Source organism: Colossoma macropomum, unplaced genomic scaffold (assembly GCF_904425465.1).
Source record: "Colossoma macropomum unplaced genomic scaffold, Colossoma_macropomum, whole genome shotgun sequence".
NCBI lineage: Eukaryota > Metazoa > Chordata > Actinopteri > Characiformes > Serrasalmidae > Colossoma > Colossoma macropomum.
This window is the reverse complement of record NW_023494790.1, coordinates 6039024-6055273: the sequence shown is the minus strand read 5'-3', so window position 1 is coordinate 6055273 and position 16250 is coordinate 6039024. Positions and strand designations below refer to the sequence as shown.

The following is a 16250-nucleotide window of genomic DNA, read 5'->3' as shown; positions in this document are numbered from 1 at the left end:
CTTGAAATTTCTCTCTTGTTAATTGTTTTTCTCACTTGTAAGTGAAAATATTCTAAAAAGGTGCAGATTCTAAACTTTCAATCTACACCACATCTGTATTTGTAAGTAGAAAGGGAGATATTCTATTATGTTTTGACCTTTTTGTGATTTTTATGCCATCAAAACAGCCGGAAAAAGTCAGAAGTGCAGACTTGAACCTGTCCAACCTTCATTACGTAACTATACAACTAATTATGTAAAGATACAACAAATACTGATGTAATAGGAATCAAATGTGTAGTAAAACAACAATACTAACTCTAGACTTTTAAGGATTAATAAATATAAACACATAATAAACCTATATACATATAAATATTTTCTTAACAAATAATAAATCTTAAATATGGAGTTATGAGTTTTACTTATGATCATGATGACTGAGCTAAAAAAGATGTTCTATCCAGAGTCAGCTGGTCTGCCCGTACTGATGTAGTACTGCTTACCCAAGACTTAAGCCATGGAAAACTCTGAGTCTGGGCTCAGCAGACAGAAGACCTGGCTGTGAATCCCAACTAATAAGATCCTGTTACTGTCATTGGACCTTGGAAAGACAAATCGCTCCAGGGTGGACTGTCTTAGTAACCAGCATGTGTAAGTCAGCCAGAGTAAGAGTGCCTACTGACTACTACCACTGCACTGTATGAAACTCTCAAAGCAATGTGTGTTATGGAGCATAACACTTATTCTGTGCCTTCTTCTTCTTCGTCTGTCCCTCAACACATATACAGCACACATTTCGTTCACAAAGCACAAAGCTCTGCTAGCTCTGCCACAAATGGACTACATTAGTTTCATCGCTAAATTTTGCTACACTATGAATCTACAAAACTTTTTTTGCTACAATTTAGCTACACCATGAATCTATGCCACTCTAAACAGTCCGAATCAGCACACAGCTCTATACGGCTCTAATTACAACACAGCTCTATATGGCTCTAATCAACACACAGCTCTATATAGCTCTAATTAGTACAGAGCTCTAATTAGTACACAGCTCTAATCAGCACACAGCTCTAATCAGCACACAGCTCTAATTAGCACAGAGCTCTATACAGCTCTAATCAGCACACAGCTCTATACGGCTCTAATCAACACACAGCTCTAATCAGCACACAGTTCTACATAGCTCTAATCAACACACAGCTCTAATTAGCACACAGCTCTAATTAGCACACAGCCCTATACAGCCTTAATTAGCACACAGCTCTAATCAGCACACTGCTCTATATAGCTCTAATTAGTACACAGCTCTAATCAGCACACAGCTCTATACAGCTCTAATCAGCACACAGCTCTAATCAGCACACAGCTCTAATTAGCACACAGCTCTATACAGCTCTAATCAGCACACAGCTCTAATCAGCACACAGCTCTAATTAGCACAGAGCTCTATACAGCTCTAATCAGCACACAGCTCTAATCAGCACACAGCTCTAATTAGCTCTAATCAGCACACAGCTCTAATCAGCACAGAGCTCTATACAGCTCTAATCAGCACACAGCTCTAATTAGCACACAGCTCCATACAGCTCTAATCAGCACACAGCTCTAATTAGCACACAGCTCTATACAGCTCTAATCAGCACACAGCTCTATACAGCTCTAATCAGCACACAGCTCTAATCAGCACACAGCTCTATACAGCTCTAATCAGCACACAGCTCCATACAGCTCTAATCAGCACACAGCTCTATAAAGCTCTAATCAGCACACAGCTCCATACAGCTCTAATCAGCACACAGCTCTATAAAGCTCTAATTAGCACACTGCCCTATATAGCTCTAATTAACACACAGCTCTAATTAACACACAGCTCTAATCAGCACACAGCTCTATACAGCTCTAATCAGCACACAGCTCTACATGGCTCTAATTACAACACAGCTCTATGCAGCTCTAATCAGCACACAGCTCTATACAGCTCTAATTAGCTCTACACAGGTGTAATCAGCACACAGCTCATCACAGCTCTAATCTGCTAGCAGCTCTATAGAGCCTTAATTGTCGTACAGTCACTTCTGTACAGCAGATTTTGAATCTGGTTTTCAAAGATCCACAGCCAGCCTTTTTTTTTGTTCTATTCCAGTTCCTAAAACATCTGCTCCAAGCAATCACTGCTATACAGTCCACCCCGGAGCTATTATGCCTTGTCAAAGAGTCACCAGGACGTTAAAACATGTGATCGAACCCATTACAATTAGTTTAATGGGCAATTTCTTTGCTACAAAACAGACCATATGTGAATGCGGATGGAATGAAAAAAATACAGTGGCTGGCTGGGGGTCCCTGAGGATTCAACTGAAAACGTCTGCTATTCAGCTCTAATCAATACACTGTTCCATACACCACTCACAGTGCACAGCACTGTACATTCAACACATACATGAGCACATTCAGCAATACCAGAACACTCATGATTCAGGCATGTTTTATTACCATTCTGTATCTTCCTAATGTTTAATGTAAGACATCTCATCCTCTAAAGACTAAGCTCTGCAGTAAAAATAAGTTTGTAAGTAAGCAAATAAATAAACAAATGATAATTCAATAAACTATTAAATCTACTCCATGAAGACTTGAAAATCACAGCCAAAAGTCAAGCCAAGACTTTACTTATATTTATCATTAAATGAGGTCTTGTTAAAGTCTGTGAGGTTTGTAAAGTGTAATTAATTGGTTAAGACGTAAACAAAGTCATTCAGACTGGTCTGATGTGAAATACTAACTTGCCGAGCCACAATTGTTCACAGTGGTGGTGATAGGAACCAGATGTCTAAAGAGTTTAATGCCTCTAAAAGCTCCCTCACTAAGGTTATTACATTAAATGGATACAAATACACTGCCTGATGGCCGAGAAACTGTTTTATGATAGTTTTAAGACCAAGTTTTGGCCTAAATGATGTCTTTTACAATACATTTACGGTGGGTAGGCACATGCCGGGTGTCGAAAGGCAGAGAAGCGCTTTTCAGGGCCCTGAAATCTTACTTTCCAGACCACTTCAGAACCCACAAGCACATCTCCACCAAGGTTACGGATCCTTTTAAGGAGCTAAAACGGTTTAGGACCTTTTCAGGATTTAAAGAGTTCCAAAACCTTTTTCACAACTAAGCCTCTGAGGAACCAAAGACTCCTGAAACCTTGTGCATAATTAAAGAGTTCTGGAAGTTTCTGAGGAAATACAGTGTCCCGAAACATTAAGGAGATGAAAATCCTCCTGCTGCTACCCACCGCGTGTAAGCGCGTTCTTTGTCCTTGGGAAGCGATCGATTGCGGTGGAAAGAAGTTCGAACCGAAATAAACCCAAATTAAAGACGTGACCACGAAAAGCAAGAAAATTAAGGAGACAAAAATCCACCTGCGGCTACCCACCGCATGTAAGCGCATTCGAGTCCCAATTCTTTTTGTAGAACTAATGACTAATAGTGACGAAACAGTTCTGGAAACCTTTAAAAACCTAAACAGTTACAGAAACCTTTGAAGGAACCAATGACTTCTGTAACCTTTTAAGGAAGTAAAGAGTTCTGAAACCCTTAGAGGAAAGAGTTTATGTGTAAATAAGGACTTCATGAACCTGCTGCTCTCATTGGGTTCAAGTGGATTCAGATGTCGCTTGCCAAATACATGTCACGTTTGCGGACTTTTCAGTAATTCAAAAAGTTTTCGAGAAGCTTTAGTTATTCAGAAAAATGACTTCGCTTCCCAGTAGGTTCTTGAACCTTTTGAGAAAAGTAAAAGACAAATGTACCTGTCTAACTAAGGACACCTGAAATCTACTTAGGGGCCATTTTTGCATAACTAGAGTTTCAAAACATTTTTTTTGTGTAACTAAAGAGTTTTGGGACCTTAAACATCTCTGGCAAGTGACATCTAAACTCAACTGAACCTGGCAAGAGCAGTCGAGTCCTGCTGGGTTTGGACAAATATCTGCAAATCATTCACACACCAGCTGACACACGCTTACACAGATGTGCACACACAAACATGCACAGGCACAGGTGCACACACACACACACACACACACAGATGTCCATAGACACACACACGCAGGTGCACACCACACAGACCCCCAGTGTTCAGTATATCGTGCAGCATCAACTGTTCAGCAACACCTAAATGATGTTTCTTTTGGGATTTTTACCCGATTTTCTCCCCAATTTAGTCGTCTCCAATTCCTCCTGCTAGTTAGGATTCCCCCAATCACACAATGCTATCAAAGCTAGGAGGGTGAAGGCTAACACAGGCTTCCTCCGAGACCTGTGAAACCAGCCACTGCTTCTTTCCGAACTGCTGCTCACGCAAGGTCACTGGACAGCCGAACGCACTCGGAGGAAAGCGCCGACCGCCAGATTTGTTACGTCAGCTAACAGACGCCTGCGCTGACTAGCATCGCGTTGAGTGATGGGGGGAGAGGGAGGGGCCATCCTACCCACCCAGAGAGAGCGAGGCCAATTGTGCTCTCTTGGACTCCCGGCTACGGATGGCTGTAGCATCACCAGGGATCGAACTCGCGATCTCCTGATAATAGGGCCAACGCTTAGACGGTTGCGCCACTCAGGAGCCCCTAAATGATGTTTCATCTCTAAAGATGCTCAGGAAACTTGAGACAGGAGTGTGAAAAACCATCAAACCCTCACTTCACTTTATTCGAAGCTTTACTGAGAGGATTGCACATATGAGCACAGCACGAGATCCGCCTTGATGCCACTGCAATATGGGCCTGAATGTAATGTTCAATTACGTAAGACTGCAGCTTATCATGCAGACTGCTCGAGGCGCTTTAGAGGAGGCAGTGAAATATAACAATAATTATTGTTGTTAAAGAGCTCATATAAAAACCTGGATTTTCTCAGTTTTTCTCAGTTTTTAATTTTAATAAAATGTGATGTAGTATGTTAACATTGTTAATGACATGCCAATCGGTTGCTAGTCCAGTGGAAATTACTCTGCAAAAACAGCCTGTTTCGAATTTACTGTTGCTGTGACTTCATGAGAACCAACTCATTTACATACATCAGCCTATTCAGCCCACAGTGGTTCAGCCCCACCCATTCACGTTGAAGTTACGAGGAGTATTTCAGCCCAGACCGCTATTCGAATGAGGCACAATACAGAGCGGCCACTCAGAGAAGAGTTCATTTACAAATAACAGCTGTAAAGCTGCAGGAACAAAACAGCCTGATTAATTCTAAGTGTAAAGAAAAAAATATTAAAATGAATTATGATTGTTTTTAGTAGATAAAACCACACACACATCATAAATGGACCTCAGGGGGAAAATCAAACACAAGAAAAATGTAGGATATGAGCCCTTTAATCCATTTAACCTGGGACCATTCCAGCAAAAACAATGCTACAAGATGCTGACAGGAATCTCCTGGGCTTTTCTTGACCTTTTCTGACTGGACCTTTTCTAGATCTCTCTCATTCTCCAGCTTCCTGCTCTGAACACTCTGGAAATCAGTTGAGTCTGCACTTTCTGGACTGCACATTGAGCCTTAGAGAGTCTGTCTGAAGTGATACAGCAAGAGAGAGAGTGTTTTCGTCTCTCTGAGACAGCCCAACCCCTTCATTCTTATCTGCATATATGCGGATATCCATCAGTATTCATGTCTTTCGCTCTCTCTGAGTCACTGAGAAATCTGCTCAGAGACAGACTGATGGCTTTACTCACTCTTAACCCTTTCAAATCAAATCAAATCACGTTTATTGTCACATCACATTTACACAGGTGCTAAGGTGAGTGAAAATCTTAGGCGTGTAGCCCCTTCGTGGTACTTAAATATACAAAAAAAAATACAAAATATGTAACAAAACGTGTGTATGTATATGCATATATATATATATATGCACACACACTGATCAGGCATAACATTATGACCACCTCCTTGTTTCTATGCTCATTATCCATTTTATCAGCTCCACTCACTACTTTGTTACCCTTTTACCCTGTTCTTCAGTGGTCAGGACCCCATGGACCCTTAAAGAGCAGGTACTATTTGGGTGGTGGATCATTCTCAGCACTGCAGTAACACTGATGTGGTGGTGGTGCTGGTCTGAGCGGATCAGACACAGCAGTGCTGCTGGAGTTTTTAAACACCTCAGTGTCGCTGCTGGACTGAGAATAGTCCACCAACCAAAAATGTCCAGCCAACAGCATCCTGTGGGCAGCGTCCTGCGACCACTGATGAAGGACTAGAGGATGACCAACACAAAGTGTGCAGCAGCAGATGAGCTATCACCCCTACTTTACATCTACAAGGTGGACTGACAAGGTAGAAGTGTCTAATACAGTGGACAGTGAGTGGACACAGTGTTTAAAAACTCCAGCAGCACTGCTGTGTCTGATCCACTCAGACCAGCACAACACACACTAACACACCACCACCACGTCAGTGTTACTGCAGTGCTGAGAATGATCCACCACCCAAATAGTACCTGCTCTGTGAGGGTCCATGGGGGTCCTGACCACTGAAGAGCAGGGTAAAAGGGGGCTAACAAAGTATGCAGAGAAACAGATGGACTACAGTCTGTAACTGTAGAACTACAAAGTGCACCTATATAGTAAGTGGAGCTGATAAAATGGACAATGAGCGTAGAAACAAGGATCATAATGTTATGCTGATCATATGTGTGTCAATCTACATGTGCAGGTATAGTGTGGCTAGATTGAAGTTAATAACCTTTTAAGGCAAAAATGCAATTAATATAAAGTGGGACCAACTCTGAATAGATCACTGACGATACGTTAGGTTAACAGAGAACAGCATGACTGTGCGCCGGTGATGAGTGGGTCATATCTGAGAATGGCTAAGCACTTTCCTAGAAAAACAAATCTCGCTCTACATTTCATAGTCGCCGTACAACCTATTTGTACATACAGAGACATGAGGCCTTTTATGTGATCGAAAGCTGTTTCCTTTCTACAGTGTTATGTAATGTTTATTTGTTTGATTCTGCCTGCTGTCTCTCTGTCCATTTGTTTTGGTCTGCCCTTTAATGCCCCGAGCATGCATTAGCCGGCAGGACTCATGTTAGATCAAATATAGTCTGCTTAATGCTCATACCTGTGACATACATTGGCATTTTTTATTTTATGTAGTTGCACTACTCTTTGTATATATCATATTTTTGGGTCTGTCGTGGCTAGTGTATTATTTGTAAGGGTAATAAATAAGAAAATACTTATACTACTGTTAATACTACTGTTATATACTACTAATATTCTATAATTAAAGCTGTGATATGAAAGACTTTTTTGTTAAAACTGAAAGTAGTATTAGTTTTAGTTATGTCTTTACGTGATAACCTCACGCACAGACGCAAAAAAGGTCCGGATTGATGTTCGGGTCTCAAAAAAATCTACTAATGAAGATATGGTGACAATAGTAGATAATTCCCTCCCTTCAGAAGTCACATCGTTCAGCAAGTTGTGTCTGAGTTCTCTTTGAATTCTCTTTCAATGCGCTCGCAATCATCAGATTCATCCACTTGGGGGAGGGGTCTGTATTACAACTCATGTCAAAAACGTTCTTCCACATGTTGCATGCAATTTCACATTTTCACCAGAGAGGTCTCCAAATCCACAAAACTTACATAGTGCAGCTTTAAACAGGCTATATTAACATTAGCATAATTTTTCATGTTCAGTGTTTAAGGGAGCATTACATTTGAAGGAGAACGTGTACTGACCTGATTAAGACGCAAAGTTTAGGACCTGACTTAAGCCTTGCCCATGCATGACTTGGAACTTGACTTGAGTGTCAAGACTTGAGACTTACTTGTTACTTGCCACACAGTGACTTATCCCTAACTCTGTTATCTCCCAGAGACATTGCTATAGTGAGGTTGATAACCACCAACAGGCCTACTTTATTGTTGCTAAGTCATTGGAAATCTTCCATTTCCAAAACCATTTTTAATTCTCTGCACCCCGCCCCCCACAGTTAAGCCCCTGATGTGCAATGACACTGTGAATAAAATAAATTAGACTAAGGTAGGACAGTCTAGACTGTAGCCCTGCAACAATTAATCTGCTGACATGGATTTTTACTGTTGACGTAGCAATTAATGACTGTAGTTAATATTCACTGCATACCTGATGAAGCCTCCAGTCTCTCCAGGCGACTGATCAGCCAGTCTAGTGAGCTGGAAAACTGAGCACAATTTTTCCTGTTGCCCCTGATCAGAGCAGCTAGAGAGAGAGAGAGAGAGAGAGAGAGAGAGAGAGAGAGAGAGAGCGGCAGAGGTGTGGTCAGAAACTGAACACTGCAGTGGGAGCCTGATGAACTGCGAAGCGACAGACGTTCTACAGTCTGTGAATATACACTTATATAGTATCTATAAGGTAGGTCATACAGTGGACAGTTGGTGGAGGTTATTCTGTGTACAAAGATGTGTGTGCATGTTAGGTCTGGACGTAATCTGACAGGTGAAAATCACCATGTTGGCAAAAACAACTGATACAGAACTAAAGAGAACAGCTAACAGTCAAAGCCCCTGGTCAAATGACAAGCTTTGATTAATTTAATGAAGTACTGATTAATCAAACTGATACTGAGCTTCCACAAGAACACATTGTTAAACAAACATACACTCACCAAGCACTTTATCAGGAGCACCTCCTTGTATCTGCATTCATTGTCCATTTTATCAGCTCCACTTACTATATAGGAGCACTTTGTAGTTCTACAGTTACAGACTGTAGTCCATCTGTTTCTCTGCATACTTTCACCCTGTTTCCTCAATGGTCAGTACCCCCACAGGACCCCCACAGAGCAGGTATTATTTGGGTGGTGGATCATTCTCAGCACTGTGGTGACAATGACGTGGTGGTGGCGTGTTAGTGTGTGTTGCTCTACTGCCCACTCTATTAGGTAGACTACCTTGTTGGTCCACCTTGTAGATGGAAAGTCAGAGACGATAGCTCATCTGTTGCTGCACAGTTTGTGTTGGTCATCCTCTAGTCCATCATCAGTGGTCGCAGGACGCTGTTAGCTGGATGTTTTTGGTTCCCAGTCCAGCAGTGACACTGAGGTGTTTAAAAACTCCAGCAGCACTGCTGTGTCTGATCCACTCGTACCAACGCAACACACACTAACACACCACCACCACGTCAGTGTTACTGCAGTGCTGAGAATGATCCACCACCCAAATAATACCTCCTCTGAAGTGGTCCATAGGGGATCCTGACCATTGAAGAACAGGGTGAAAGGGGGCAAATAAAGTAGGTAGAGAAACAGATGGACTACAGTCTGTAATTGTAGAACTACAGGGAGATTCACTCGAAAGAGGCCCCGAATATTCTGCAATAACTCTCTCTAGGATGAAACAATCTGAACGAAACAACTTGCAATGTGCTCCTCAGTATATGGAACTTCGAACAAGCCAGGATGCAGGAAAACGTCCAAAGTGAAATCGCTGCTATTCCCCCAGATATGCTTGCCGATACGTTCAGGAACACGGAGCGTTGCGTCGAAATGTGTCTGGCAGAAACGGAGATCACTTCCAGCATCGCATGTAATGCAAGGGATTACACATACATCAAGGTATGTAGCATATATTTTTGGTTCACATTGCTTCGTCTTAACCGGAGTTACAACAGAATATTCGGGGCCTCTTTCGAGTGAATCTCCTTGTACAAAGTGCATCTATATGGTAAGTGGAGCTGATAAAATGGACAATGATTATAGATACAATTGATTGTTCCTAATAAAGTACTTGGTGAGTGTATGTATCGTTGTTGCTGGATCAAAACCTTGTATATTACATTCATATAGTGCATTTTTAAGCCATCTAACTTAAACCAAACAAAAAAAAACATATATCACTGAAATAAATACAAATAAACATAAATATAGTAAAAAGTAATTTCCTGTTTTCAAAAAAAGCCATTTATATTGTGTCAAAATGTCAGGATGTATAGACCAAAAGAAGTGGTCCAAATTGACTTCAATTTGACAGATACAGAGAGAGATAGACGGAGAAAGAGGGGTGGACAGAGAGACAGACAGACAGACAGACAGACAGACAGAAAAGGATCACCAGAGAAAGAAAACTGATGTCCTCTCAAACTCTTTTCTCTTCTATAGTTAATGAGCAGTAATTGAGCGAAGGACCCTTATGAGGTGAGTGAGTTGAGCAGAGGGACACTGAGTGTTTCACTGTCACAAAATCTCCACAGCATCTCAAACACTGCATGAAAAATGCATAACAGAAAAGCTGAAGCTCAGGAAAGCAGTTTAGAAGAGAGAGAGAGAACTGAGTTCAAAACACGCACTGACCGCTGTCTGTCTCTGTGTGTCTTTATGACCATATTCTTTCTGCATGTTTATACACATATTTGTGAGTTCAGACCATGCCTTCAACATGTGGTGGTAGTATGAGGGATGATTGATTGAGGGATGGGGGAGAACTCTGAGAACTTGAGCTGAAGTTCTGGGCAGCTTCTGCCTGTAGCTAGAAGGCCAGATCCCCCCAAACTCCCGCAGAAGGAGCAGGCAGACAGCCGAAAGGGGATTCAGGAGAGAGAATAGAGGTCTGTGCCAAAGTGGCTCGTAGTTGCACTAGTGTCGCACAACTGGTTGCAAACACTCGTCACGGGAACAGAAGGTGAGGATGTGAATTTATAGGGCGTTAGAGTGGAAGAAGGAGGGGTTTCAGCCATGCTCCTCCCCCCAAACTTTAGTTAGAGCATAACTACATTTCTTTTACAAATATCAGCTTTTTGAGAAGATATTTACATTTACACTGGGTAATACATACCATACAAGAAACACAGCAATTCTGAAAATGAGTCCCCTTAGTCACCTTGTGCTTCCACTCACTGTCCACTTTATGACCTTTTTAAGTAATTGTGTGAGCACAACTGTATCAGCAATGGGAGCATCTTAGTGCAGCAGAATCTAAGCAATCAAATGGCTGCATACTTTAGAACACAGTGTGCTTATGGAAGCACGGTATACTATAAGCAAGGCATTCGTCCACTAACCCAGCAGTTCATAGAGGGAGTTGAGGATGGACTTCCAGGCCTCTCCCGCTTCCCGTCCCGCCACGTCCGCAAAATGGGCGGCACTGCTGTACACATGCAGGCGATCGATACACTCCAGCACCAGGTTTATCATTCCCTACACAAAATAAAATACGTAACTGTTCATACAGTTCAGAAATTCTTATTTACCTAAGCAGCCCTGTGATGGACTGGCGACCTGTCCAGGGTGTTTCCCGCCTTCTGCCCAGTGAGCGCTGGGATAGGCTCCAGCACCCTCCGCCACCCAGGAGGATAAGTGGGTTAGACAATGTGTGAGTGTGTGAGTGTGTGTATGTATTTACTTCAGCAGTTATGAACTGCAAATGTACCAACCCAGTCTGTGTAAAATAAACATGTACAGTACAGTGCAAAAGTTTTTAATTGAATGTAGAAACACATATTTCACCGAAAATTACACGGAAACCGCAACAACTAAATATAATAATATTTTTTTTTTCAGTGTTTAGTGCAGGGGTGTCAAACTCAACCACTAAAGGGGCCACAATAAAAAATTCTCAACAAATCAGTGGGCCAGAGAAAAAAAAAAAATATATATTTTTAATTAATGTTGTGCTTTAACCTGAACTGGCCTTTGTTTATTTAAAATATGCAAAAAACGTCAACAGTAAAATACAGACACTTGTAGTAGACATTGAAATATTGCATGAATACATCAAATATTGAAGTATTTTAAATGTCCCCAGGAGCTCGGTCTTTTAAACCTACCTGTCTGCTTGAACCAGACACCTGGCATCCTTTCTTTGCTGCAAGTTCATTAAAACTTGGGCTCAGTTTCTGAGCTGCTGAGCTGACATTAAGTGTCTATGTTGGTTGAACTTCAGCTAGTGCATTTAGTGATATGACTGGTGTGAAATTGTGTAGAACTGAGGTGTAACTGCCGTCCCATAGATTGCTGTTGGGGTGGGAGAGTCAGAGTACACACTATGCTACAGTGCACGCTGGGGATTGTAGGGCAGCGCACTGTGAAACGGGCTTATATTAACAGAAAACTAAAACACTTTTGCGGGCCGGATAGGATTGTGTCCCCGGCCTGATCTGGTCCGCGGGCCTTGTGTTTGACGCATGGGCTTTACTGTGTCCACACTTTTCCTTTATTACAGCTTCCATTCTTTTCCGGAGACTCACTTTCAGTTTTTCAAAGAAATCTGCAGGGATATTTTTCTACACGTCCAAAGTTCCTGGAAGGTGGCTGTATTTTCTGCTTCTCACCGTCCATTTAATCCCAAACACATTAAATGATGTTGAGGTCTGGACTCTGGGATGGTCAGTCCATTGTTCTGAGAACAGCAGCAGCTTCTTTGTTTAATTTCTACATTTTTCATGTTTATTTCCTTTGATTTTCTCCTCTCTCTCTCACAGATGAAAGCTTTACTGTTTATCTGAAGAGGACAGTTTCGGTGTCTACCAGGTCTTGCATGGATGTTAGTAAGTCCACCTCCTGTATTTTCCTTTGACTTTCTCCTTCATTTTGCAAGTGGATTATCTTATATCTAAAAAAATAAATAGCTTGGACTCTACAGCTGGAAAGTGGATAAACAAAAGGATGGTCTCTGACTTTTGCACAGCACTGTATTTAAGTAAGTGTGATGACTCTTCACATTGAGGCCATAATGTGGTGAAAATGTGCTTTTGTGTCGAGGGGCTTTTACAGTGATGGCTGCTGAGTGGAGAACGTAATGGAGATTTATGGAGGGGTAATACAATAGGGCACTTCAGTCAATCAGGAACACAACCATGCACAGAGGTAAGTACAGAGGTCTGTATACGACCCATGAAAACTACTAAGATAGCTCTTTGAAACCTCTAGTCATACAAAGGCTTTCTAGAAGTACTAAGCCAAGGCTGCAGGGGTTTGGCCTCATTTGAGAGGCTTTATCAGTTCTATAGCTGATAAGCAGTAACAGAAGAAGCCCCTCAGATCAGTGACCAGTGCTGGCACATGCCTTAGGACAAGGTATCGTTTGAGCAGAACAGATTCCTCCAATAATATTCAGAAACAGACTTTAACACCATTTAAAAAGATGGTTCTTCAAGGGTTCCTTAGTGAAGAAAATGGTTCTATGTAGAACAACGAACACATAAAGAACCCTTTGCATGATAAAAGGGTTCCTTGCATCATGAAAGCATTCTTCAGATTGATGGAGAATGTGTTTTATACGGTTCTATATAGAAACCTTTGGAAAAAGGGCTCTATATAGTACCAAAAATGGTTCTTTTATTGTTATAGGCTTGACATCGTAACAATAGAAGAACCCTTTTTGATGCTATATAGAACTGTTTTCTAAAAGGTTCTATATATATAACCATCTACAACACATTCTCCATCAATCTGAAGAATAACTTAGCAATGCAAAGAACCCTTTAATCATGCAAAGGGTTCTTTGAGCATTCATGGTTCTATATATACCGTTTCTTTACTAAAGAACCCTTGAGGAACCATCATTTTTAAGATGTTTAGGCAACAGTCTATGGTGTAAATTAGATGCTTCACCAATCATTTAATCTCCACATACCTCCTCCTGAAAGAGGTTTTGTCGGTTCTTCAGGGCTCGGAGCCGGTTCTGTTTGTCCTCATGTTCTAGATGTTCGTCTGGTGGCTGGAAGTAGCCAATCAGGTCCTGCAGACTCAGACTGACCGACTCAATGGGCAGATCCAGCATGGAGCTTTTTCCTTTCTTACTGAGAGTGTCCAAACCCCTGGGAGTGAGTGAGCGAGTGAGAGAGAGAGAGAGAGAGAGACAGAGAGAGAAAGAAATCTCCATTACTGTATGTAATAGAGTGAGTCTGTAATAGAGACGGGGACGGCTAAAGCATGTCTAATTCTGATAGGCCTCACGTTAAGCCTCTTTTCTCCAGGAGAAAATGTAAAATATCTGGCATTTTCATAGTTATGAAGAACTGCACACCTAGCAAATATTTGAGGAAATTGGCTGTTAGCAGTGATATTAAAAACACTCTCAGTGTGTGTCTTTTTCATACTTTCTCAAAACCAAGCTTTTCTAATATATATATATATATATATATATACACACACCAATCAGGCATAACATTACGATCCTTGTTTCTATGCTCATTGTCCATTTTATCAGCTCCACTTACTATATAGGTGCACTTTGTAGTTCTACAGTTACAGACTGTAGTCCATCTGTTTCTCTGCATACTTTGTTAGCCCCCTTTTACCCTGTTCTTCAGTGGTCAGGACCCCCATGGACCCTCACAGAGCAGGTACTATTTGGGTGGTGGATCATTCTCAGCACTGCAGTAACACTGACGTGCTGCACAGTTAATGTTAGTCATCCTATAGTCCTTCATTAGCAGTCAAAGGACACTGCTTTTAGGACACTTTGGCTGAATATTTATATATATATATATATATATATATATATATATATATATATATATAGTTGTTGAGGCTTCTGTGTAATTTTCTGTATTTATATCTGTATATATATGAGTACCTGAGAATATTTTTTTCAAAAAGATGTCCGTCTGGTCAGTAATCATTTATTTGCTCAGCAAAATCCTAAGATTACAATAAATATATATAAAGTAGTGAAGTAGTGTATGTCAGGGTATTTGTTTAACCATTTCCAAACCTCTCCTCATGGCAGTATAACTTGTAGTTATTGTATAATATCTGGTTTGGCTAATCAGTACATCATTATGTTAAATCCAGTGATGGAATTTAACAATTCGATGTGATGGCTGTGAGCGTCCGGTAGGAATCTGGAACGAAATGTTGTTGTATGTTCTTCATATATATATACACACACAGCACCACACACGTGAGTATGTGTTTGTTACCTGATAAAGCGGTTGAACAGGAAGACTGTGCTGCGGATAACTCTGGCAGTGCGAGATTCCTCGTGTTGGGAGCGAGACAGGGTCAGACCATCGTCCATGTGACCCTCATGGTGCATTATGGCCTAACAACCGAACAAACAGCACATGAGCTCTACACACATAAAGACAAATCCTCACACACAAACACTCCACATCCTGTATGAGAGACAACATATGATAAACTTTACTGACCCCCAGAAGGAAATTACATGTACAGGGTATCACTGTGTAGACAGTACAAGCATTGTATACAATCTCAAGAACATTCAATGAAAAATAAAATAAAAATCAATAAGTACACACATAAATGACATGTACACTACAAAGCAAAAGCCAGAGACCACCCATTTATTTCATTTCCAGTCAAGATGTCCATTAACTACAATTATTTTTTAGCACTAGAAAAAATGTAGAAAAAAATAACAGAAAATTACACAGAAGCCTCAACAACTAAATATAATATCAAACTCAAAGATGAGAGATTTAAGTGCTGTTTATCTGATGGGGGTAGTTTTGGGGTCTACCAGGTCTTCCAGGTGGTTGTTAGTAGTGTCATTTTCTCTGTAGCTTGGAGGCTTCCGTGTAATATTCTGTAAATATATATATTTTCTGTTTTGTTTTGTTTTTTGTATCTTAACTTGTATGTAAAGGGCCCATATCTTCTAGGGCCACTTAAGGGGCCACAATTTCCTTGCATTTTTATTTTTCCTTGAAGGTCCACTTATGACATTTGTGTGGTTTTATGTAACAAAAACAGTCAGAATTGATCATTTTCCAACCTCTATTCATCTCTTAGAATTAAACAGGCTGTTTTTGTTGCTGTGCCTTTAAAATTGATTAATGAAAATATGCTCTGTTCTGATTGGCTGCCCTCTATTGTGCCTCTTTCAAAGCACTCAGCGCTGAAACACTCGTTGTGACTTTGTGAATGTGCAGCTGCTGTAGGCTGAATAGGTGGATGTATGTGAATGAGTTGGTTTGAGTGCCATTACAGAAACAGCACATTCAGACTGGATGGTTTTTACAACAAAGTTTCCATATATGAACTGTTTGAACTGGGGAATAAATGGTATGTTTTGAAACTCTAACAATGTTTACATATTACTCTAAACTACTAGACCAGGTTTTCCATGATATGGGCCCTTTAACAGCCATTTTGACTGGTCACTAAGTCTGGTCATAGTTCTGTATGCGTGTATTAAAAAAAAACAATTGCACTTGACTGTATGTACATTTTTAAACTCAAAAAACACGGAAAGTTAGACAAAAACTCACATACCCTCAAATATATAAGCAACGTATACACAAATAGCTGCT

At 40.8% G+C, this 16250-nt stretch overlaps 1 protein-coding gene across 1 annotated transcript in view; it reads right to left on the bottom strand.

Annotated features, from left to right (window-relative positions):
* ryr2a (ryanodine receptor 2a (cardiac)) overlaps positions 1–16250 on the bottom strand; it is a 368896-nt gene that overhangs the window by 178556 nt on the left and 174090 nt on the right. Inside the window, 4 exon segments of the mRNA XM_036571987.1 lie at positions 8139–8234; positions 11031–11166; positions 13604–13787; positions 14895–15016. Of these exon segments, the coding sequence (XP_036427880.1) occupies positions 8139–8234; positions 11031–11166; positions 13604–13787; positions 14895–15016 (538 nt within the window).